The sequence below is a fragment of the Haliotis asinina genome, chromosome 4 (assembly GCF_037392515.1).
Source record: "Haliotis asinina isolate JCU_RB_2024 chromosome 4, JCU_Hal_asi_v2, whole genome shotgun sequence".
Classification (NCBI taxonomy): Eukaryota; Metazoa; Mollusca; class Gastropoda; order Lepetellida; family Haliotidae; genus Haliotis; species Haliotis asinina.
This window is the reverse complement of record NC_090283.1, coordinates 55,763,100-55,787,135: the sequence shown is the minus strand read 5'-3', so window position 1 is coordinate 55,787,135 and position 24,036 is coordinate 55,763,100. Positions and strand designations below refer to the sequence as shown.

General features: G+C 39.3%; 1 protein-coding gene across 1 annotated transcript; it reads left to right on the top strand.

Moving 5' to 3' along the window:
• Positions 1-3,681: 3,681 nt before the first annotated feature.
• On the top strand, positions 3,682-23,678 carry LOC137281696 (nondiscriminating glutamyl-tRNA synthetase EARS2, mitochondrial-like). The gene is made up of 14 exons (XM_067813108.1): positions 3,682-3,943; positions 7,156-7,228; positions 7,958-7,995; positions 8,498-8,545; positions 10,342-10,512; positions 12,881-12,961; positions 13,314-13,406; positions 17,964-18,058; positions 18,489-18,543; positions 19,847-19,954; positions 20,619-20,779; positions 21,066-21,144; positions 21,667-21,930; positions 22,699-23,678. Exons 1-14 carry the CDS (start codon positions 3,713-3,715, stop codon positions 22,792-22,794), a joined length of 1,593 nt encoding a protein of 530 aa, XP_067669209.1. The 5' UTR covers positions 3,682-3,712; the 3' UTR covers positions 22,795-23,678.
• Positions 23,679-24,036: the final 358 nt, after the last annotated feature.

Below are 24,036 nucleotides of genomic sequence, written 5' to 3'. Positions count from 1 at the left end.
TCCGTTGACTGTTGGCGTATATGTAATGTCATGAAGTATATGAAAATCGTGTGTGTAGTAATTCTTCAGGCAGTCCTCAAATATACAGCGAAATGAGTGATGTTAGAGCCAGCATACCGGTATATCAGCTCTCTACAGTAGTAATGTCATACACTTAGCGATGGCAATGTTTTATCAATATTTGAGGGCAACCTGTATGTAGAAGGTTTTGTATTCCATATTCAAAACATCATTCAACGACTATACGTCTTTGCGTCATTCCACAATTTACGTGGTCAAAATGACGTCAACAATATTTTGTGACGTCATGGCACGATTCTACAACAATACTGCGAGTGAGTAATATTTCACGTCGTTGCGGCATTTGCTCAGCCACACAAGACCAAGTTTGCAGACATGCACATTGTAATCATAAAGTTTAGAGGAGTTTCCAAGATGGTCATTTTATCATTACATTAGTATTTACAAACATGAATACATCGTCATTGAATTACGTGTCTACTATTATCCATGTAAGATCTAGGATTTGCGTTAGTGTTATAGCATACACTTCAAAACGGTAGGGGGTCTTCATGTTTTTTTCTTCTTTACGATGACGCCAGACCATTGTTAACCTCTTGGTGATACACTGTAACCAATTATGATTGCATTTTTGCAAAAATAAAGACGCACAACTGTGCTCAGTTAGAGCTGACGTCGGTACCTGGCCATGAGTTAGTCATCATGAGTGAATTTTCCATAGACTTACATGTTAATGAACTGTTGCAAGAATACTTTTCATAACCTGAGTAGAAGTCATTTTATTTTGATATTTTGCAAACATCTTCGAAATCATCTTCATCTACGTGTACATAGTTTTCTTTCATCTTTCCGTTGATTAGCTATCGAGTGACATCTCATTAAGCACCGTAAGCACAACTTCATCGTAATCTATCCCATAGACAGGAATGTTAAACCCGAATGGTCTGATAAACCTTGTTTAAATAGTTGTAGTTTTCTCAATATTCATCGGAAAATTGAATGAAAATTATGTGTATGTTTCTGAGATGATTTCCCGGCTGATTAGTATTGGAACCAATTCGACGGAAACTACATTTACGAAAATTGTTCTTGCAAGAGTTTATGAACATACAAATCTAATGATATTACACTAATGATGACTCACTTATAGCAGGTAGACTATATATAGAGGGAGAGGAAACCCCCCGAAAAGCCGCTGAACGTATGTCTCGGGTCGTTACATAAAAAGTGTAGCCAATATGGGGGCAGCGTAGTATTTGAGATTGAGCCCGATTTCAGTCTAAGTAAACTTATCCTCAGTACTTTTCATTACACTCCACCATTGAGTCTAACAAAACCTCATGGGAGGTCACGTCAGGTAACCTTTGAGATTGACCAATCAGAACACAGCTTACCAAATCGCGAAAGTGCACATTCGCACATCCCTTATGAAATTTTTATCGCGAAAAGGTTCATACCCGAACGATTCCGAATGCTATTTAGCGTACGATCGCTTCCGGGTGATGCACACGGCATACCTACTGCCATGACAACGGCGAGTAAACAGTCACTGAAAATAGTGTTTTTGACAACATTCAAGGATGTTATCTTTCGGAAGTATTAGCTAATGATAACCATGTCAACAGAACCCCCAAAGCGTATATACTGCAGGTCAAATAATTGTGTTATATACTGACTTTTGTTTGTGGAGAGATCTGTGTTGGTGACCTGAATATTTTGAAAGTCCCTCCGATCCCTAAATAGTAGCCGTTGTCTGATTGGTTAAATCTATTTAACCGTCTCGTATTTGACTGGACTGTCATTGATTGCTCAAAGGTTACCTGACGCGACCTTCTACTAGGTTTTGTTAGACTCAGTATTGTAGTGTAACGAAATACACTGAGACGAAGTTTACTTAGACTGAGCCCGATTTATGCTCAACAGCCAATTAAATTCGCTGAGCGTTGTAACAACTGAAATCCTACATGGAAAAGTTAAGTTAGCTATTTTGTCACTTCAGTTTAGGTCAAATAATTGGTATTGGTGTCCATATTAGGACAGTAGATTTGTAGTAAAGTTTCAAGTCAGTATGTAATAGCTCACTCGCTTCTATTCTCGATTCACCGCGAAGATGACTAAATTGTGCCAATAAAACTTTCTTTCATACATTCGTTTAATTTCTAGAAGGGAAACATACCTTTAGTTGAAAGGTGCAAGTAACAGTGATAGTTTTTTTACTTAAAACTGTGTTAGGGTGTAATTGGGGTGTGGGAAAAATATGACATATCGCCGATTTGTTCTGATCCGCGATTGAAATGCTACACCCAGTTGTTTGAGTATTTCAAGTTATTTCCTCAAAACCACCTTTCACATACACCTTTAATTCATATGCGCGGAATATACTATCAGGTGAAATGTGTTTGCAAGTAAAAGTGATAGTTTCATAATCTAAGAAAGTATGGTAAGGTGTATTTGAGTTGTGTGAAAACTATGACATTTCCCCGATGTTATCTGATCCGCCTTTTATTCTTTTTCTTTATTTCTTTCATTCATTCACATAATTCTTGCTCTTAATTCTTACTATAATTCATTCATTCATTCATTCATTGTAAAATTCCGACTGATACAATAAACTGGCTAAAGTTCTGTTAAACACAGCTGAAGTTGCCCTGTTGTAGATTATCCCTGCTTATAGCTATAACTACCGTAAACGTAACTACCGGACGTATCTCGAATAGTATATGACACCTGATATGAATTGCACATAAAATATATAATCTGGACCTCCTTTCACAAAGCACTAAGATGATCCTAAGTCGTTAAGGTAACCTTAGTGCAATGTTAAAGAATGGAAGTTAAGGTTAGCCTTTGTAAAGGCTCCTTGGTGAAGGAGACCCGTTAAATAACGTCGAATCATGGGTTTTCCGATTGCAGCATTTATACTTGCTGTCTAGCAATGAGTGCTCGGTCTCACAGACATTGTAAATACTGTGTTGATAGCTCATTTGTGTTTAATTTATTTCAAGTTAATAATTCAACATGTTGTAAAATTGCTTGTTCATGTGATAATCAAGAAAACCAAAACAATGTTCTTGAGCGTCTTAAACACATACCAAATTGGTACTTACAGAACATTGGCATAGGTCAAAAGTACAGACACGTGCCAGTTACATAAATAATTTTCATGAAGTGGGTTTAGGACTGATCTTTGTAAAATTTGACAGGCAAATGTAACATCATCTCTACTCTAGAAACATAATTCCAGCTCAATTTCCCGACAGCTGTTTAGCTTATGATATCACATTTATCAGCTTAAATATGGTTCCACAATGCACAAACTCCACAGGTCGCCATGTTATGAGAGTTCACTGTACGCATGTTGATTAAATTATTGTCTTTCGACAAATAAGCAACGGAAAATTAAAGAGAAATTATGAGATTGTTGACCAGTAAGACAATTAAAACAAATTTGTAATATTTGACTTGGATCTCAATAAAATTAGATTTATGGAAATTATTTATGCAACGCTAAATTAACATGATAGTATGTGGAAATTACATGAACGTCAAGTGTCCGGATACTGTCACGTGTCTGTAATTTAAATAGATCTACGATATCTTAAATGAATCATTTCCAATACGTACGTTTTAAAGGCCATTTTGTAGGAAGTGCCGTTTTAGATATGAACCGTATTTATCTGTCTGTTTCAAAATGGCTGCGCTCACGGGCGCATGGCCTGTGACGAGACTGACAGTTTGCCTAAGACGTGGATTGCACACTGCGCGGAAGCTGGGTCATCAGCGATGCGTTCGGGTGAGGTTTGCACCCAGCCCCACCGGCATGTTACATCTTGGCGGCCTCCGGACGGCACTTTACAACTATTTGTTCGCGAAGTCAAACCCAGGAGGAAAGTTCCTGCTACGAATCGAAGACACAGATCAGGTGAGTGAGTTTAGTTTTACGCCGCTTTTAGCCAGACACCAGCAATATCACAGCAGAGGACGGTAACAGTTCCGCCCGTACCACCCTCCTACATAAAAAAAAGACAAAATTACTGACAGTGACATGCATACCTCACCCTAAATATAATTCAGTGTGCTAGAACAGGTATTGAGAACAATCTATGAACTTGTTCCTGTGTTAATACTGTTATGATATTATTACACTGGGGAAGGACTCCCCCTAGTGGAAATTTACTGTGTTAAAAGATGGGGATATGGGCGGAACTCTTTCCACACGGAACACCAGAAATGGAAAAGCACACAGTCAGTATAATGTGTTAGTTCATATGAATAAACTCTTATTCCAGCCAAGGCCTACATCGAGTTTATACAGCACATGCATTTTCTTTGACGCACCTTTCCGCAAGAAATTTGAGCGGAACTGTTTAAGGCAAAATCAAAACCTAAAACTCAACCTATCGACTGATATTTTTGCAGGTTTATTATTCTTGACGAAATACAATCCCAAGAGCGTGTGTCGTACAGTTTTTCTTATCTTGGAAATACTTTCACCGATTTGTTGAATATGTCTTCTTTCGGCGTCATGTAACTTGCGTAATAGCGCCACTTTATTACTGAAGGATAGGAATTGTATGGTGTAGAAATGTAGAACGTAGAGGAAATGAAACATTGAATGAATCAGTGAAGAAATCCTAATTTGGAAATATATCAACTTTACAAAGTGAAAACTGTCATCTCGTAAGACCCATTATGTATACTACATACACACTGCCATTATGATAATGGTGTAAGAATTTTAGTTACTTACAGTGATTCATTTCGTTTTAGAGTAATCAATGTAATTTTAAGAGTTCAGTGAATGGTGAGATGTTATATGGGATCCAGAAATGTCTACAAACGATGAAAAAATGCCTGAAGTTCGTTTCCCCGCAACCACAGTCAATTTATCGCTAATCGTTTTAGTGCGATTCCACTTTTTAGTTAGCCAATCAAGATATCCGTCAAGTGGTGAAAAACAGGGGTGGTTCTGTATCAGGGCTGATATATTATATCAGAGAACATATCCCGAGAGGACAAATCCGGGTTAAATGTATGTTTCAATATTCATTCCCGTTACATGAATAGTTAACTGTGAGCTTGTAAGTTATTCTGTTCCAAGACTGAATAATGCCAGACCAGGGTGTGGCCAAAAGGTAGCATTTGGTGTTGTCTTTTTTTTCAAACTCTCTGGATGTTGAAATAACTTTTATATGAGTTTCGATACAAGTAATCACTTTCAGACGAATCTCACTAGTGAATATTATTTTAAAAAAAAAAACATTGTAAAGCAGGAGCCAAGAAACTATGTTAGTGCCATGTTATTGCTCTGCCATGACATGAGGATAGTGTTGTCTAAGCATGCCTGGTTCTGCTTTCAATCCACATGAATCTGATATGTCAGTTAGGTATAATTATTTATAATTGATTATAGTATTTTTTATTTTACTACCTTTCTACCATTCTACTAAAGGATTCAAGATTCTTAAAGATCTCTTGCTATCATTTCCAGGGAAGTAATAAAAATGACAGTTGTACCAATGTACCTCTCCAGCATGAAAAAAAATTATATTGTGACAAAAATTAAAAACAAATAATATTCTCTTAGTTAAGAAATACAATTTTATTTAATTCCCTCCAATATTCCAGAAACTCACTATTCTTCTTGCATAGTTTTCGTCTCGACCCACATCTGTTTATAGAAATTCCAAAATATTAAGGCATGGTTTTATAGACACTCATTTGAAATGCTTTTCATATTTTGGATATTGCATGATAGGCATCAGCTTACACTGTCCCTTTGATTAAAAAATATTACTCCTCAAATAGTTTGCAATATTAACAGATATTGTACTGCACATAGCCATTCAGATTGTGCTTTTGAAACTTGACAACATCATAAAATTTGTGACAAATTTGAGAATATGTAAGATCGAAGGCAACTATATCCATCACTTTGTACTTTAATGTAACATGTTTTGCAATTCTGGTCATCCCTAACCGAAATTAGATCGCTGTCAGATCTATTTACATTGTGTCACGGCCTTCTCGTCTGTCTCGTTTCAGTTTTATGGCCTACCAAATCAATGCCCAGTATTGACTAAACCGTTAAGCAAAAACAGTGTTGTAGTTACAAAAAAACATCCGTGTTTATAATACGTGCGAAGCCTTGAACTGTTAGTTGTTGTCCTCTAACTGGTAATGGGTTTGCACATGTGCGAAAATGCGGAAATTCATGCAAATTTTCAACTTCGAGCAGACGTAGGTTTCGAGACCGATGGTGCCGACAATTAACTGATCGTGAAGCCTATCGCATTGCTTGATCCACCTCAATTTTTTTGTCTTCACCAAAATGGTTCTGTTGAAGGTACTGATCAAATCGCAGCAATGTATAATAGATATTGCAAGTGTGAGTGGCATAATTTGAAGCACATCGCTATGGAGGCTTCGTTTGACCCCGGAAATAAGTCTGACAAATCCAAAATGCGCACCCGGCCTGCTGATTGTTCGAAATTGATGCATGGGCCATCTTTGATTGACAGACTGGATCGGTCTATTGAACTTTTACCCACACAAAGGTTTGTATCTAAACGATTCCGAATGGTATCCTCCCTACGATTGTTTTCAGGCAATGCACATGGAACATGCTGCATCAGTGAATAAACAGTTGTGGAAAATAGCGTTTTGGGCAATATACAAGGATGTCAACTTGCAGAAATATTACCTAATGCTTACTATGTCAACAGAAACCAAAAAGGGTATATACAGCAGGTCAAATATGAGTGTTAAATGCAGATTTTCGTTTGTTGAGAGATAATTGTCAGTAACCGATGTATTTTGTAAGTCCCACCAAACTCCAAACAATAGCCATTGTCTGACTGGTTAAATCCATTTAGCTTTCTTGCATTTGATTGGACAGTCCGTGGTCACTCAAAGGTTATCTGACATGCCCATCCTACTAGGTTTTGTGAGACCCAGTGTAGAAGTGTAACGAATAAACTTAGACTACTACCCTTTACATCAGATAAATCACATTTGCAGGATTACGTTTTCATGCCTGGTTCTTCTGTTTCTATTTTCAGAAGCAACGTTCCATTCACAATATATGTTTGATAATTGTTTTGTGAGTGTGACATATTTGGTATTGTGTTTCAGACCCGCTTAGTACCAGAGGCTGTGGAAAAGCTGGAAGAAATGCTGTCGTGGGCAGGTATCTCACCTGATGAAGGTAGGTAAGAAATGTCTCACCAAATGATTGAGTTTAGTTTTACGCCGCACTTAGCAATATTCCAGCTGTTTGATGGTGGGCTGTAAATGATTGAATCTGGACCAGACAATCCAGTGATCAATACCACGAGCATTGATCTATGCAATTGGGATCTGATAACATGTGTCATCATAGTCAGCAAGCCTGACCAGCCAATCCTGTTGGTCACTTTTTACGACAAGTTTGGATTAGTGAAGATCAATTCTAACCCGGATCTCCATGGGTCATCTCGCCAAGGTGGGCATGTACAGGTAAAAGTTGTTTGGAAGGGTTCTTTTGGATAAAAGAAGTTTCAAACACTTGGGCAAGCCATGGACTTAAGTTAGTATCTTTTGTTGACTCATGAATATATCTTTGACATATGGGGGAACTTGTCTCCATTGTGAATTTAACTAGTGTTTGATTATTAAATGTTGTTTACTGTCAGTGGGGGATCTTTTCAAATACAGTGGAAGCTGTCAATACCGGCATCTGTCCATGCCGGAAAACTGTCAACACGGGCATAAAATCTTAGTCCCATTTGTGGCTTTTACATTTATCATCAGCTCTCCAATCTGGCACGTTTTCTAAAATGGATTATTTCCTCAGACCCGATGAGTGCCAGTTTAGACAGCTTCCACTGTATTCTGTAATCTTGAATGGTTTGCTCTTTTCCAATAATTGAGTATATCAGTGTCTGTTAATTTTCAGGGCCCAGTCAGGGAGGTAACTACGGTCCATACAAACAGGTACGGGATGTCTGAATGTTTTCAAAAAACATCCATTAGTAGCTAACATTTTCACATGGAAAACATTTACAATCATCCTCTGTATGCTGTGTATGAAGATCAGGGTTAGACTGGTCTTTGATAACCCATTCTTGTCATCAGAGGTGACTAACCAGATCGAGTGGTCAGGCTCACTGACTTGGTTGACATGTCATCACATCCCAATAGTGTAGATTGATGTTCATGATGTTGATCACTGGATGGTCAGGTCCAGACTTGCTTAAAGACTGCCTCCATATAGCTGGAATATTGCTGAGTGTTAAACAACAAACCAACCAGTGTTTCATCATCATTTCAGTACGATAATAACCCAGGTCCTATTTCTGACCACAACTTCTACTTTTTTGGATTTTACAGCCTTAAAAGTATTTTTTGGATGCAATGAGTGAGTTAGTTTTTTCGGTGCATTAAGAAATATTCCAGCAATACAATGTTAATGGTCATTCTTTATGTATCTTTTCAGTCTGAAAGGATTGAGCTTTACCAAGAAAGTATCAAAGTGCTTATTCAAGTAAGTAGCAACACCTCACCGCACACAGAATCAGTCTTAACTGGACTCTTGACTAATCTATATCTTTATTGTAATCAGTGTTCTAACAGTCTCATGATTGCCCTGTATAGACAGATTCTATGATACTGATCACTGAGTTTTAACACCAGGGTTGGCACAGGGCTTGAAAAATCCCATCCTCGATAATTTTCAGGCTCTATATTATGATAAATCTTCACTAGTACCCTGGATGCATCTACGGCCTGATAACTGTATACCGTGGAGATTATTAAGGATGGAAAAAAGCTGAAAGGTCGACATTTGACCCTAAATGGCCCTAAATTTTATTTAGCCTTGAATAGGCTCTAAATGCTAGTGATTTGCCCTAAATCTATCAAAACTTGTAAATTTTTCATTTTACAGGAAACTAGTACATAATATAAATACCTTTCATTGACAATACATCTTAGGTAATCTCAGTTGTGTAGTACAACTTCCCAGTACAATGATGTAGCTGAGAGTTCTGTCCCTCTGATGGTTGGTCCCACATTTGACCAGCCATGTGTGTATTCAGCTGCATATGTCTTATGCCATATATTACTGTAGATAAGCTGATCTCTTAGATAAGCTGACCCCTAACTTGACCCTTAACTTCAGTGTTATGTTTTGTACATGAGTTGGCATGATAGGGTCGTAATCATGGACACTCAGACTGCAAAACAACTATAGTGTGTTTCTACTGTTACTTAAAATGGTTGAAAAGCCCCCAGACCCCTAAAATTTGATGTCTGGTAATCTGAAAGATAATATTGTTAAGCTTGGTTTGTAATTAAGATGTATGTTCTGTACTGCTTTGGCCATGAAATAAAGGGAGGTAACTCTTATTTTCCTGTATTTCACGCATGTGGCACCAGTCCAGGAAATGCTGCAAACAAACTGTTGTATCTCCTGCTGGTTCAATTATCAAGTATTTTATTGTTATTCCTTCTGTTCATAGCTTATTGTTAAAAGCAGCTGATGGAATAGGGTGGTCCGCCTCGTTTACTTGGTTGCTGCTTATCATCATATCCCACTTAAGTTAGGCTGCTTAAAACGAATCAAATGTTTCTTGGGTACATTTTTTTTCAAACGTGACGGGGTGGAAAGAATTTCCTTTTAAGTTTGGATAGAAAAAAAAATGATGAGGGAGGAACACCTATTTTTCTTTTTACTCTCGGAAATACAGCTTGGGAAGTTTAGCATGTAGATTCAGTCATACTCATTCTTATAATGGACAAATGGATCATCAGGATGGAGCCAAGTCAATAAAAAATTGTTGCGCGCACAAATAAATGTGACATGATGATGCTTGAGAAACATTTCATTTTTTTCATTTACTATAACATGAATAGATGTCACTAACTGGATTATCTTGTCTCGACTGTCATACACCTGAAATATTGCTGATTTCAGCATTGAAAAACAAACAAACAAAGCTTAAGATAGGTCAGAGCCTTCCCCACTCCCTCAAAACTATCATAAGAGTTTTACTGAAGTAATTTGATGGTTTTAATGTCAGAATAAGGAAAGAAATCACATCTGTAAAACATCTGTGCTGATATAGTTCACTTGTTGTAGTTGTCCTATACAAATGCCGTGTGTATACAAAGTGAAGATCAGATCAAATTGCGTAGATCGAAGCTCATGCTGATTATATAAAGCCCGCCGCCATATTGCTGGAACATTGCCGACTGTGGTAGTAAACAACAAACAATCAAACAAACAAATCATTGTTCATGATCATGTTAATTGTGTAAGGCAGAATATATCTGTTACAGAATGAGAGTGCATACCATTGTTTCTGTACGCCAAGAAGACTGGAACTAGTTCGTAAAGAGGCAGCTCGCAGAGGAGAGACTCCGAGGTATGACAATAGGTGTCGCCAGTGGTCAAGTTCAGAGGTCAAGGAGAAGTTAGCAAGAAATACACCTTATGTTATCAGGTTAAAGGTGAGAGAGAAAATGGGTACCAGATACAAAAGGGTTTATTATATACTGGTATCAGTTGTGATCTGAATATCTATGCAGAGGTGCATCCCTTGGACAGAATCCTGTGATTTGTCATTTCAGTCCAGGACAGCCTTATCAGTGACATGACCTTTGATATTGTTGATTTGATGTTGATGGTATTTTTGGGATTGTACTTTCCCAGTACAGATTCTTGATCATTTGCTGGATTCAATTCCATCCGGAATTCAAACGCACAGCCTCAGATTCAGCAGTCTAATGGCCAGCACACAATCATTTGCCTAACCCACTCAGCCACTATGGCTACCACTTGATATTGGTGATATAAAAGAAAAAATATGTGATTAGTTGAGCATTGCAACAAAGGAAGAAATTTTCAACGACTTCTGGGCCCCCATTCCACAAAGTGATTACAACGCTAATATGATCATAACCTGTACTTTAACACAGACTTACAACACTCGTAGCTATATGATTGTTTTAAGGAATGGGGCCCTGCACTCAGCAGAATAAGGTGTTAAACTTTGGACACAGCTAATATTTGCCTGCAACAAACACTCAGTTTAACATGCATGGTAATCTATGAGTTGTGTAGGTAACAGTCAGCTTGGCAAGAGTTTAAATGATTCCTTAAAGGCCACTTTCCCAGGGCAGGTGATTTTAAGGAAGTAACTGGTCCTGAATAATTTCCACTTGCCCTGATTTTTAAGACATGATTCTGATGATGTAATTGTGAAAGAATAAATCAACATGGTATTTTATGTCAATGTTTACAGGACTATCTAATGAGTAGAGATAAAGAGCAAAGAAAGATAACACTGCTTTATCGTCATTGAAAATTTTGATAGCTGCATTTCGAGGAGATATGAAATGAAATCCAGCTTCATTTGCAGTTGGAAACTGTAAGCTGAAATTTATGCAGTGACCCATGGATAATTAAGATACCAATATTTGATTGCCTGAAATACAAACTGACTTGCTCGGGTGTTGGGGAATGGAATTTTTTAACCGGTTCTTGACAAGGCAGAAAGCTTGTTGTGCAACTTTACTTAAAGGTCACATGCAACGTAAAACACAACTTTGCAGATTCTGATACCTTTCGGTATGCACTTAACAAAACAAATCATCAAAAATGCCAATTCAACCTATAACATTGAAAAAATTGTGAGGAAAATAAAGCCCGCGAAATCGGATTCACTAAATTTACACCAGCACTGGGGGAAAAAGTGGTTTCAAAAGCTATGCTGCGCTGCACCCTCAATGCATGCACAGAGAATAGGTTGGCGGAGCTTGAACAGTATGCATGCCTAGAGTATGAGATCGTGAGCAGTAGTCTAATCTTGGTTGTGTACACAAACAAGTAAATAATCTACTCGTTAAATAAAAAACATGTTGATCGTGGTAAGCTGCTTCTGTCACAGTGAAAAATCAATGTCTGGTTTATTGACACCTATATGTCTGCTAAAGACAATATGCAATACACAACTTCAATCATTGACCACATGCAATTTGAATTTAACACCTATCAGACTATACAACATAAACAAAATAAATTGATTTATGACTCGTGCATCCCAGTCCTGTCTCTTCCACATTAAGTAACTAGGCAAACATACATACACATGTAAACATGACATGTTTTTATGTCTGTTGCAAACAAACTACATCCATATTTCTTGGATGACTGGATCTGACAGAAACTGGTGCAAACTCTTGTCAGTTTCATGTCCTGGTTTGTCCTTGGACGAATGACAGTTTCCAGCAATGCAGTAGTTCAACATCTCTACTGAAATGATTTTTTATTGGATTGAAAGCAGATTCAGAGAACTATTTACAAAACCCAACATCTCTACATACATTCTTTATGGACAACAACTATTTCTAGTGTACATGATTTTGTTTGACAACAGTATATGAATCCATACTGAAACGATGCATCAAGTACAATAAATGAAGTTGTTATCCATAAAGAACTTTACTTTCTTGTGACTCACCATATTTCTAAATGTCCATCAAAAAGATCATCTTTCCGTACACACAATGAGCCCTCAGCGTATCAGCAAATGAACCAGCCAATCGGGAGTTGTCATTGCACTTGAGTGCAACCCTGCCCGCTATGACTGGGTTCGGTCACGTGAGGGCTTCATTTCGAGGGAAGTAAGCCCAAGTACAAAATATTGCACTTTTGAATCGCGATTGTACGCTTATAATTTTGTTCATTTGTTTTTTTTACAAGCAGCAATGTATATTATAAGTCATGAATAAGCGATAATTGTGTTTGATTATGTTTGATTTTTTGGTTGCATGTGACCTAATCAGTGCTTTGGAAGTAAGTTTTATGGTGTTGTAGCTTGAAGACGTAGCAGAGCCGTGGGATGACCTGCTGAAAGGACGAACATCACACAACTTAGCTGATGCTGAGGGGGATCCGGTGAGGAACATTCAAATACTTCTGCATTACCACATCTTTCTTTATTTATAGGGAAATGTGTCAGGATAGGTTCTGAAGAGATACTCAATGCTTGTGTTTGACAACATTTGACCAAATCCATGCTCACTCTCTTATTGTTACTCATATAACAAAAAAAATATACTGGACAAAATAATTTAGGGATATTGGTATTTTTATGATTGATATTTCATCAGATCAAAAATTAAATAAACAGATCATCATTCAAAATTTACATATATCCGGAAATATTTTTGTCCAGTATATATAAACAACCAGTATCTTTCTTTTGATGACTGGAATTGTATGAATGGTTGTATATTTTGTGTTCCAGGTTCTACTTAAGAGTGACAAGTTTCCCACATACCACCTGGCTAATGTGGTAGATGACCATCATATGGGGATCACGCACGTCCTTCGCGGAGACGTAAGTTGTGTCACGTGCTGATAGCAAAAGATACAGTACCACACTGTGTTTGTATAATGACTGGATGCCATGGTGTAGTGACTGGATGCCATGGTGTGGTGACTGGATGTCATGATGTGATGACTGAATGTCATGATGTGGTGACTGAATGTCATGGTGTAGTGACTGAATGTCATGGTGTGGTGACTGGATGTCACGATGTGGTGACTGGATGTCATGGTGTGGTGACTGGATGCCATGATGTGGTGACTGAATGTCATGGTATGGTGACTGAATGTCATGGTGTGGTGACTGAATGTCATGGTGTGGTGACTGGATGCCATGATGTGGTGACTGAATGCCATGATGTCATGACTGGATGTCATGGTGTCGTGACTGGATGCCATGATGTGGTGACTGGATGCCATGATGTGGTGACTGGATGCCATGGTGTCATGACTGGATGTCATGGTGTCATGACTGGTGCCATAATGTGGTGACTGGTGCCATAATGTGGTGACTGGATGCCATGGTGAGTGTGGTGACTGGATGTCATGATGTGGTGACTGGATGTCATGATGTGATGATTGGATGTCATGACTTGGTGACTGGATGTCATGGTGTGGTGACTGGATGTCATGGTGTCGTGACTGGTGCCATAATGTGGTGACTGGATGTCATGATGTGATGATTGGATGTCATGGCTTGGTGACTGGACGTCATGGTGTGGTGACTGGATGCCATGATGTGGTGACCCGATGCCATGGTGTCATGACTGGATGTCATGGTGTCGTGACTGGTGCCATAATGTGGTGACTGGATGTCATGGTGTGGTGACTGGATGTCATGGTGGGTGTGGTGACTGGATGCCACTACCCACTCTATACCAGATGATTTCATCATGAGGACATAACTGATGTTTGTACTATTCATACATGATGTCAAGGGTTGAAGCTATATACTGAATGGTAACACAATTGTCAGTTCCCAGTGTATTGTAAACAGTGCCAGATTGAATATCTGGACACAATATTTTTGAAAGATCAAAGTGGGGGTGTTCTTAAGAAAGAGCCTGTGTCTAAATCTAAATCAAGCAATCCAAATCTTTGGCTGTTGATTATGACATGAATACATTCAAATCTTTCCTTATCCTGACTCATGCTTATTATGCTTATGTCCTCCCTCTATGGGAAGATAGTGGAACACTTGAAATCCCTTGAAGTTCCCTTCTAATTGAAGCGGACGTACAATACACTCACCCATCGGGAGCCTCTCTTACCCACCAATATGATCACAATAAAAAAAAAATGACCTGCCATGCTTGTCACTCTCTCCTTCATTGCCAGACGAGGGCAGTTGGAGTCACTTCGGGTTCCAATATGGACATAAGTTTTTGCTTTAATTTTGGTCCTGTAATCTAAATTATTACAAAGAATCAGAATGGGGATCATCTCAACATAAGAAGTCATCTTCCTCAGAGACTAAGTCTTCAACTCATAGACCTGCACTGAAACAACACTCCACAACTACACCAAAGTCTTTCAGCGATGAGATCATCCCTCCCGACAAGCGTCATATCTACGATGAACTTCCGCTACTACTTCCCAAGGTACAGATCAGCATGCAGGATCAACAAGCAACGTCTAATAGATCTTCATCAACCACATTGTCAACAACTACTCCTTGAGGTACAGAGTATCCACAAGACAGTTCAACTTTCAGTGTCTGCTAGACGTTAACTGCGCCTCCAACAACGCTGCATCCTACTGAGAGTCTACTATCTGCGCAGACATCTACGTCTACTTCTGCTAACGCACAGCTGCTGCTTGCACCACAGTCACTGGGCACTGCCTCTTCATACAACAATTCACCACTCATATGGTGAACTTGATGAATCGCTGTTTTGAGGAGGAATGAAAATGCCAGTCAGCAGCTACAACTACATTTGCCCAGCACGATGGTTCATTGGCTGCAACAGGTACATCGGATGAAGAAGAGGCATTGAATGCATGCTCTCATTTGCGGAAATCATCAGCTGTATCCTCATGTCACAGTATATATGACATTCCTTCCACCGAGTTGCCGAGTGCTGTCACTCATAGATTCCGCTACAACCGCAAGCATTCACTGTCGTAGGAGACATGGTTATCGTTTGTCATCTTCATCAGATATGGAATCACGTAGAAAAGAGGGAAGACACGCATGGAATGATAGTCAACTGATTTTGGTCGAACTATCCCGCGAGAGGCTGGTTCCAAGTACTCATCAAGCATCTATTACAACCAACACTGTAACTACCAGAGTGGAAGAACCTACTCATCCATCCACACACCAAACAAACAATCCAAATTCCTTCCAACTTCGAGTATGGATCGTATCAAAACCTGCTTGAAACATCAAGGATATTGTACTAGAGTGGCGAAGGCAATCACCCTAGCTTTTTGTAGATCTAACCGCACATTATATGACTATACATGGATGCGGTTTGAAACATACGTCAGAAAGAAAGGCTTCACTGCATTTAAGGCCACACATTCTCAAAGAGCAGACTAATTATGTCATCTACGACATACCAGAGGACTCAGTGGTTTTACTCTCTCAACATACTTGACGGCACACAGCTCTCACCATGAAAAAGGGGATCAAGCTGACTAAAGTACCTGAACTACTCGCCTTACTATGCTCGTTCAAACTTGAAGACCCAACAACACAGACTTCAGGCTCCAGCTTAGGACTTCAATGTTGTACTATAACACCTCACCAGTGATGTCTATAAGCCACTCCACTGGACATTGCTTGACATGATTGATGCAGAATGGTGTTCTACATGCCCTAGCAATAGCGGCACGAACGTCAGAAATACATTCCCTGGACGTCAGTCGCACACGATCCGAATCAAGTCATCATGAGATTGTATATCAGGGACTGAGATGGATTTTTATTGCCCAAAATCAACTGCCTGGACCACCAGACAGACAATTCAACATCTCGGCATTATCTTCAGTGCTCGGGCCTCATGATACACAGGATATATCATTATGCGCAGTCATAGCATTGAAAATATATCTCCAAAGAACTAAAACAAGCAGACAATGTTTCAAGCGCCTATTCATGCTACTATCTACTGAGACACCTACAGAAGTATCCTGCAACACTTTCTCAGTATGGATGAGAACCGTTATACTGAGGGCCTTCAAAGCAGCAGGACTCAGTCTCTGCAAGCCCCCAATCCACTTGACGCGAGACCCTTGGCATCAACACCTGCTCTACATGGAAACTACTCATTATCAACTATAATGGAGGGCTTCTTTGGGAAATCGAATACAGAATATCACTGTCTCTGGGACATTGTCACAAAGGAAGTCTTTGGCATTCACCTGTTTGGACCACTTGTTGTTGCACAACAAGTAAAGGGTACTCAAAGGCACTGAGTTTCACGTATCCTTTAATCACGTGACTTGTCGAGACCAAGACACTCTAAGGAGTATAATGGTTGAGAGTCCATGTATACATCTTGAACAGGCTAGTATGAGTGATTATGACCCTGTACGTGTAATGAAGGTACATGAAGAAGGGTCGTGACTGGTCTTGATTAGAAATCTTGACATACAGTTGCATTAGACACTAGCTATAAATCTATGTATCATCATATTCCAGTCAACGAATACTTCTAGAGAAGACAAGTTTGACTGGATGTGATCCCCTCCATCACACAGATGGCTATGGGAAGAATAGAACTGAACTACTGCCGTTATAGTTCCTGAAAGGGAGTATGGAGCCCTAGAAATACTTATATGGCACTCAGCAGCCTGTCCCACCACCATTTCTGTCAGATACTGTAAGCATAATACACGTGAGTCAGGATAAGAAGAATATGTAATTTTCTGAAGAAAATTGATATTTTAAACTCATGGCGTCAAGCCCTCCCAGCCACCTCCCTCAGACTCGCTGAATTCACAGTAATTCTCGTGTTGGGCTTATGAGATTCGGAGACAGTGGCAAGCATGGCTGGTCATGTGACCATATTGGCAGGAAAGGGACGCTTCTGATGGTTGAGTGTGTTGTACGTCCGTTTCAATTAGAAGGGAACTTCAAGGGATTTCAAGTGTTCCACTATCTTCGCATAGAGGGAGGAGATAAGCATAATAAGCATGCGTCAGGATAAGTTAATATCAATTTTATTCAGAAAATCATGTTACTATTCTGAAATATTTGATATGATATTATCTGAAGACATAGCATTATCCAAGAGGTACCTATAATTATTTCACTAATATTATACCCCAACGTGTTGTGATGACTCATATCACTTAAACCACTTTACCCACATATGTGAAACTTTGAATATGGATTTTGCTAATGATCCCTTCACAATAAAATGGTAACTTCACAAACATTGGACATCACGAACATAGTTAGGCTCACTAAATTTTGACATCCGCTCGTATGTCACAGTGTGTGACTGCATGTTGTGATGTGAGGATAACATGTCACTGTGTGAAAATTGGATTTTTGTCAGAAGAGGATAAGATGTCTTGCTGAATGTAGGGTGTCATTGCATTGCCTTTGTTTGTTTAGGAATGGCAGACCTCAACACCCAAACATCTGCTACTGTACAAGTCATTTGGATGGGACCCTCCCAGATACGCTCACCTCCCTCTCATTCTCAACAAGTGAGTAGCTACAATGCCTTGGACATGTCTTGTCATCCCAAGAAACACTGTGTTATTATGTGCCATATGGGAATAAATCTATCACTATCTGTTGTTTGTTTTCAAACTTATGTCACCATTTCCATACGTATTGAGCAGTGAATTTTTCCTTCTCTTCAGATTTACTTGCTTAACATGGCTATTTATAGTATCTTGCCATATTTGTAGACCTTTAAGCAAATTTTTTGTCACAAATATGTTTAGATTGGTTATAATGAACAGATTTTAATGTAAAGTTTTCAAGACATACAGATCTTTTGTTGTCTGTAAAACCTGACTTGAAAACTTCAATTCATTAGCATCTGATAATTAATGATGGTCATGCATTTTCCATGAGAACACTTTCTTGAAATGACAATCTCTGATGGATATATGTTTGTTGTTTGGTTAGGGATGGAACCAAACTTTCTAAACGAGGAAATGACATCCAAGTGGAACACTTTAAGGTATTGTTTGGTCATCTGTTGCGCCGACATCCTCATCTATAGTCAGCAGAAAGAGAAATGCTAAAGTGGTTTTAAGATGTATGGTTTATGAAGATTGTATCCAATCGTCAGGGATTGGTATTTTTGTGTTGTAACTGTCAGTGAGTGTGCATGATTTTAGTTGCTTGTAGCACTATTCCAACAATATCATGGTGGGGTACACCAGAACTAGGCTTCACCCACTGTACCCATGTAGGGAATTGATCCCAGAACTTCAGTGTCATGAGCAGACCCTTTAACCATCAGGCCACTCCACCTCTTCTTGTGTTAAACAAACATGACAAGTCTGAAATTTTCAAAGCCAGTCTTTTCTCCCATTCTAGATACAGTAAACTTGGGTTGTAGGGACAACTAATTTTAGCTCATTTTAACATTATTGTTGATATAACGTTATTGGTGTGTAGTGAAAACAAATTTACTTTTCTTCACAAAATGGGCATGTTTTTTGTTTTTGGGAGCCTTATAGTCACATGACAAAAAATTATTGGCTGGTGAATTTGGTCAATACCTGTTGTCAAGTCCATTTTTAGACATGTACTGTTACTGTAATCAAGTAAGTTGCTGTATTACAACATTTCTATTATTAATTCCCCTTTTGGCATGAAACATGTTGCTACAAATATTGTGTACATGAATTTTAATGTGTTACTCTGTGTGTTTTTCTTCTGTGTTTGCTTAAACAGTTCTTTTGTCTGACAGCACTTATCAAAATCCCTAATTGGTGCATGGTGTGAAAGTTGATAAGTCCAGTCGCCCATGAAGATCCAGGTTCCACTTGGTCTTCACAACCTATGTTTGTTCTATAAGGCAACTAGTGGTCTGACTTGCTGACTTGGTTAATACATGTCATTGTATCCATGTTGTGTAGATTGATGTTCATTCTGTTGATCATTGGATTGTCTGATGCAGACATGATGATTAACAGACTGCCTCCGTATAGCTGGAATATTGCTGAATGCTAAAACTGACATGAAACAATGCTCACTCAATCACTTGCCCATGTCCTTAATATGGTGATCTCCGTTGTTGATGATCTGCTACTGGTGTGATGAGTTGTATCATCTGTAATTTTACATTTACATTTTTACATGTGTATCTGTGATATTCTGGTTGATTTTAATGTGGTTCATCGACTGGCCTTTATATTCTCTTTTCGTGAATTTGTAATTAGTTTTAGTCACTATATAATTATATGGCTGAAAATAGTGAAATTCTGCTGATGTGGCTAGAAACTCAATAAATAAATATGTGTGTGTGATTGTAGAATGAAGGTTATTACCCAGAAGCAGTGCTGAACTACGTGACAAAAGTGGGAGGTGGTTTCTCAAGTGACGGAACTACTGGCTATTCCTTGGAGGACATGATTCAGCAGGTAAGGCAGGCAGAGTTAAGTCTAGCACATGATTCTGCAGGTAAGGCAGGCAGTGTACATTCTAGGACATGATTCAGCAGTTAACACAGGCAGTGTTCATTCTAGCACATGTTTCAGGATGTAACACAGGCAGTGTTCATTCTAGCACATGTTTCAGGATGTAACACAAACAGTCTTCATTCTAGCACATGTTTCAGGATGTAACACAGGCAGTGTTCATTCTAGCACATGTTTCAGGATGTAACACAAACAGTCTTCATTCTAGCGCATGTTTCAGGATGTAACACAGGCAGTGTTCATTCTAGCCCATGTTTCAGGATGTAACACAGGCAGTGTACATTCAGTGTTCACACCTTTGTGTGATGCCCTAAACATTTATATGGCGAAGTTAAAAGGTACTAATGGGCCATGTTGGGGCACTTGCTCACTCCCTTCCTCCCTCGCTCGCTCACTCACTCACTCACTCACTCACTCACTCACTCACTCACTCACTCACTCACTCACTCACTCAAAGACACAATCACTCAAAGACCGGTGAATTTCCTGGTTCTATATGGGCGAAAGTATCTTTAACAAATGTAACTCAAACAATGTCTTATCAGTGTAGATGATGAAGTAATGTTGTAGTTTAGTTGTAATTTCTCTCGCAATGAATGTGTTCCAGTTCTCTTTAGAGAAACTGCGTCGCAACTCTGGGAGACTGGACCCTGAATTCCTTGATGAAGCAAACCGTGTTCATCTTGGCGCCAAGCTCAGCAGCAGCAGCAGCAGACAGCAAGTTATAGAAGATGTCCGGATGCTTGTAAAGGCCGAACATGCCCGCAGGTGGGGAAACAGACTGATGATTTTGTTTGAGTGGCACTTTAGAAGTGGGTGGTACAGAGGTGACGAAATTCAAATGCTTGATAACGATAGAAGAAGCTATATTGAAATGTCTCTATTGTGAATATATAGAAGTTGATCATCCATAAACTTTTGTCATCTTAAGGCAGATCCATGTATATCAAGGATAGACAGATATAATACAAAACATCTGTGCATGAGCTTGTCAAAAATTGACAAGAACCAGTTTGTTGTTATGGCTATGTATCAAAATGTTTTAATTTTTCAGCTTGGGTGAAGGGGCGTTAAGAGATCAAATCCTCAGTTCAGAGTACATTGGAAACATCCTGGACTGTGCTTTTGAGGAGGTAGGTAGAGTTCCACGTCTGTCTCTACATATTATTATAGCAATATTCCAGCTATATGGTGGTGGACCAGACAACCCAATGATCAACGGCATGAGCATCAAGGCTTTCAGCCATATGAGCCATATGAGCCATCCAAACATATTCAATACTTGAATATTCTGTGAATACACCTTTTTGACTAATCATCCTCAAACAAGGATCTGATATGTTTGTTGTTTATTGACAAGTATGGGTTGCTGAAGATCAGTTCTAACCCGAATCTGACGTTGATTTTATAGCTTCAGATTTTAACATATCAAACTAGGACTTCAGAATGATATGTACAGGTTTCTACTTTCTGCATAGATTTGATGATGGCAATGATAGCAAAATCACACCTGACAGTAGAATCCTCAGAACTGATAATGCCATGGATAGCACTAAGTATTTACTTAGTGCTGTCAACTTATATATAGCAGTGTTCGACTACTTTGAAAGAGTAATTACCTGGTATGTGGTTGAGTCCCCTAATATGTGTTTCAGGGCAGAATTATGAAACCGAAGGATCTTCTGAAGTCAGACTGGAGATTTCTGTGGAGTGCTCCTCAGACTGAGACTGTTCAGGATTTGAAAAGTGCATCCATCGATGTCACTCACTTGCTGGAGTGCTGCTGTCACCGGCTGTCTGTGATTCGTGGCTTTGATGTTGATCATCTCCAGAAGGAGTTACAGGACCTGGCACGAGGTCAAGGACATTCAGCTAGACCCGTCATGCATAGCCTGAGGCAGGCACTCAGTGGTTTGAAGGTAATAACATTTTATACAAAAAGAGGCTGAATGGAAGTCTATTTTTATCACTCTCAGTTTATCTACTCAGATATTAGACGATGGGGCAACCTGATGGTTAAAGCATTCACTTGTCATGCTGTAGATCTGGTTCAATTCCCGGCATGAACTTCTGAACACCCAAAGAACTTCTTAATGGGTTAATTAGGGTCTGTTTTGTGCAACAAAGTTTATTAATGTTGAGGAGGCATTTCATAAAGCCCCTGGGGCCAAGGATCATGTTGAGGTCTTGCGCAGGAAGACAAGATGGCATAAGTTACAACGATTCCCAACCTAGTTGTGGTTGCTGGAAGATTGTGTGTGCATGTGCGTGTGCTTGTGTATATGTATGTCTGTGTACATGGATGTACGGAAGTATATACAAACGTAAGTATTAATGTGTTCATGTTTGTGTGTATGTATAAATGTGTGTGCATGGGTACAGAGAATCCAGTGATCAGTATGGGCATTGATGAGCATTTCGGATGTGATGACATGTGTCAACAACTCAGCAAGCTTGATCACCTAATCCTGACCACTGCCTTGCGCGACAAGCATGGGTTGCTGAAGACCAATTGTAACCCAGATCTTCATGGACTGCATGCAGGGATGCGTGCATGCGGGCTGGTGGGCAGGGGAGAGTGAGGATTAATGTTATGGATGGATGGATGGATGGATGGATGGATGGATGGATGCATACATGTCAACTGACTCACTGTAATAGATGATATTTGTTTGTTCCTGTTTCAGGAAGGGCCCCGTGTGGTGGACATGATGATGGCCCTAGGGAGGGACCACACTGTACAGCGACTGAAACACACGCTTCACATCCTCACTCACTCATGACAACTGTCACTCATGTGTTACTCTGTCGATATCTACAAAGTTCCATATCACACAAGAGCTGTCACTCATGTGTCACACAAATGATATATACAAGTGATTGAGTGAGTGAATTTAGTTTTACACTACACTCAGCAGTATTCCAGCTGTGGCAGTCTATAAATAATCGAGCCTGGACGAGACAATCCAGTGATCAACAGCATGAGTATCGACCTACGCAATGGGGAACCAATGACGTGTCAACCTAGTCAGCGAGCCTGCCTACCTGATCCGTTAGTCACCTCATATAACAAGCATGGGTTACTGAAGTCCAATATTCTAACCTGGACCTTCTCGGGCAATATCAACAAGGTGCCACAACACACTGACACATGACAACTGTCACTCGTGTCTCTCATACGATATATGCAAGGTGCCACAACACACTCACACATGACAGCTGTCACTCTTGTCTCTCATACGATATGTACAAGGTGCCACAACACACTTTGACAGTGCATTCGTATTCGCAACTGTAGCTGATGTTATGACAAACTGCCAGGTAGTTTTCAAGGATACCATGTGTGATCCAGTATGGAAAGCTGATTACGATATATGTAATATACACAATATTCACCATCTCGGCATATGACACCACAAATATACCTCTAAGAATGGAACCGAATCCTTTGGTGTGACAAGCAAATGCATTAGCCACTAGGCTACTCCACACCCCCTCACTTTGACGTGCTTGCCTTAGTCATGATTGAGACTTGTGCAATTGTGAATGCATAAAAGTATTATATTTGCGGTTAAAGACTGAGTGAAAGAGAGTGGAGAAACAGTGAATGTCATTTGTATATTTGATGTACAAGATATATCTACTGAAATAAATTATTTGTGATCAAGTTTGTAAATATATCTGTCTTTGATAAAATAAATATTTCAACTTTTGAAATGTTTACTCAGAACACTAATCTTGTAAATGTTACAGGGCAAATCTGATAGCATGGTGTTAAATATTGTCAGAGTACATATGTCACAGATGGACAAAATACTCCGTGTAGAAAGTCAATATCCAAATATTCTTACGACCTTTTTCAACACATAATGTGTGCTTTTCTGAATGACACATTGCTGAGAAAAAAAAACTGATCATGGTAGCCCCACCCTCCAGACATTTTGGGGCCACAGTACATGTAGAAGTCTCCATACATATTGGCCCCTCATGTTGGAGCCTCAGTGGCCCCTCATACCATGTTGGAG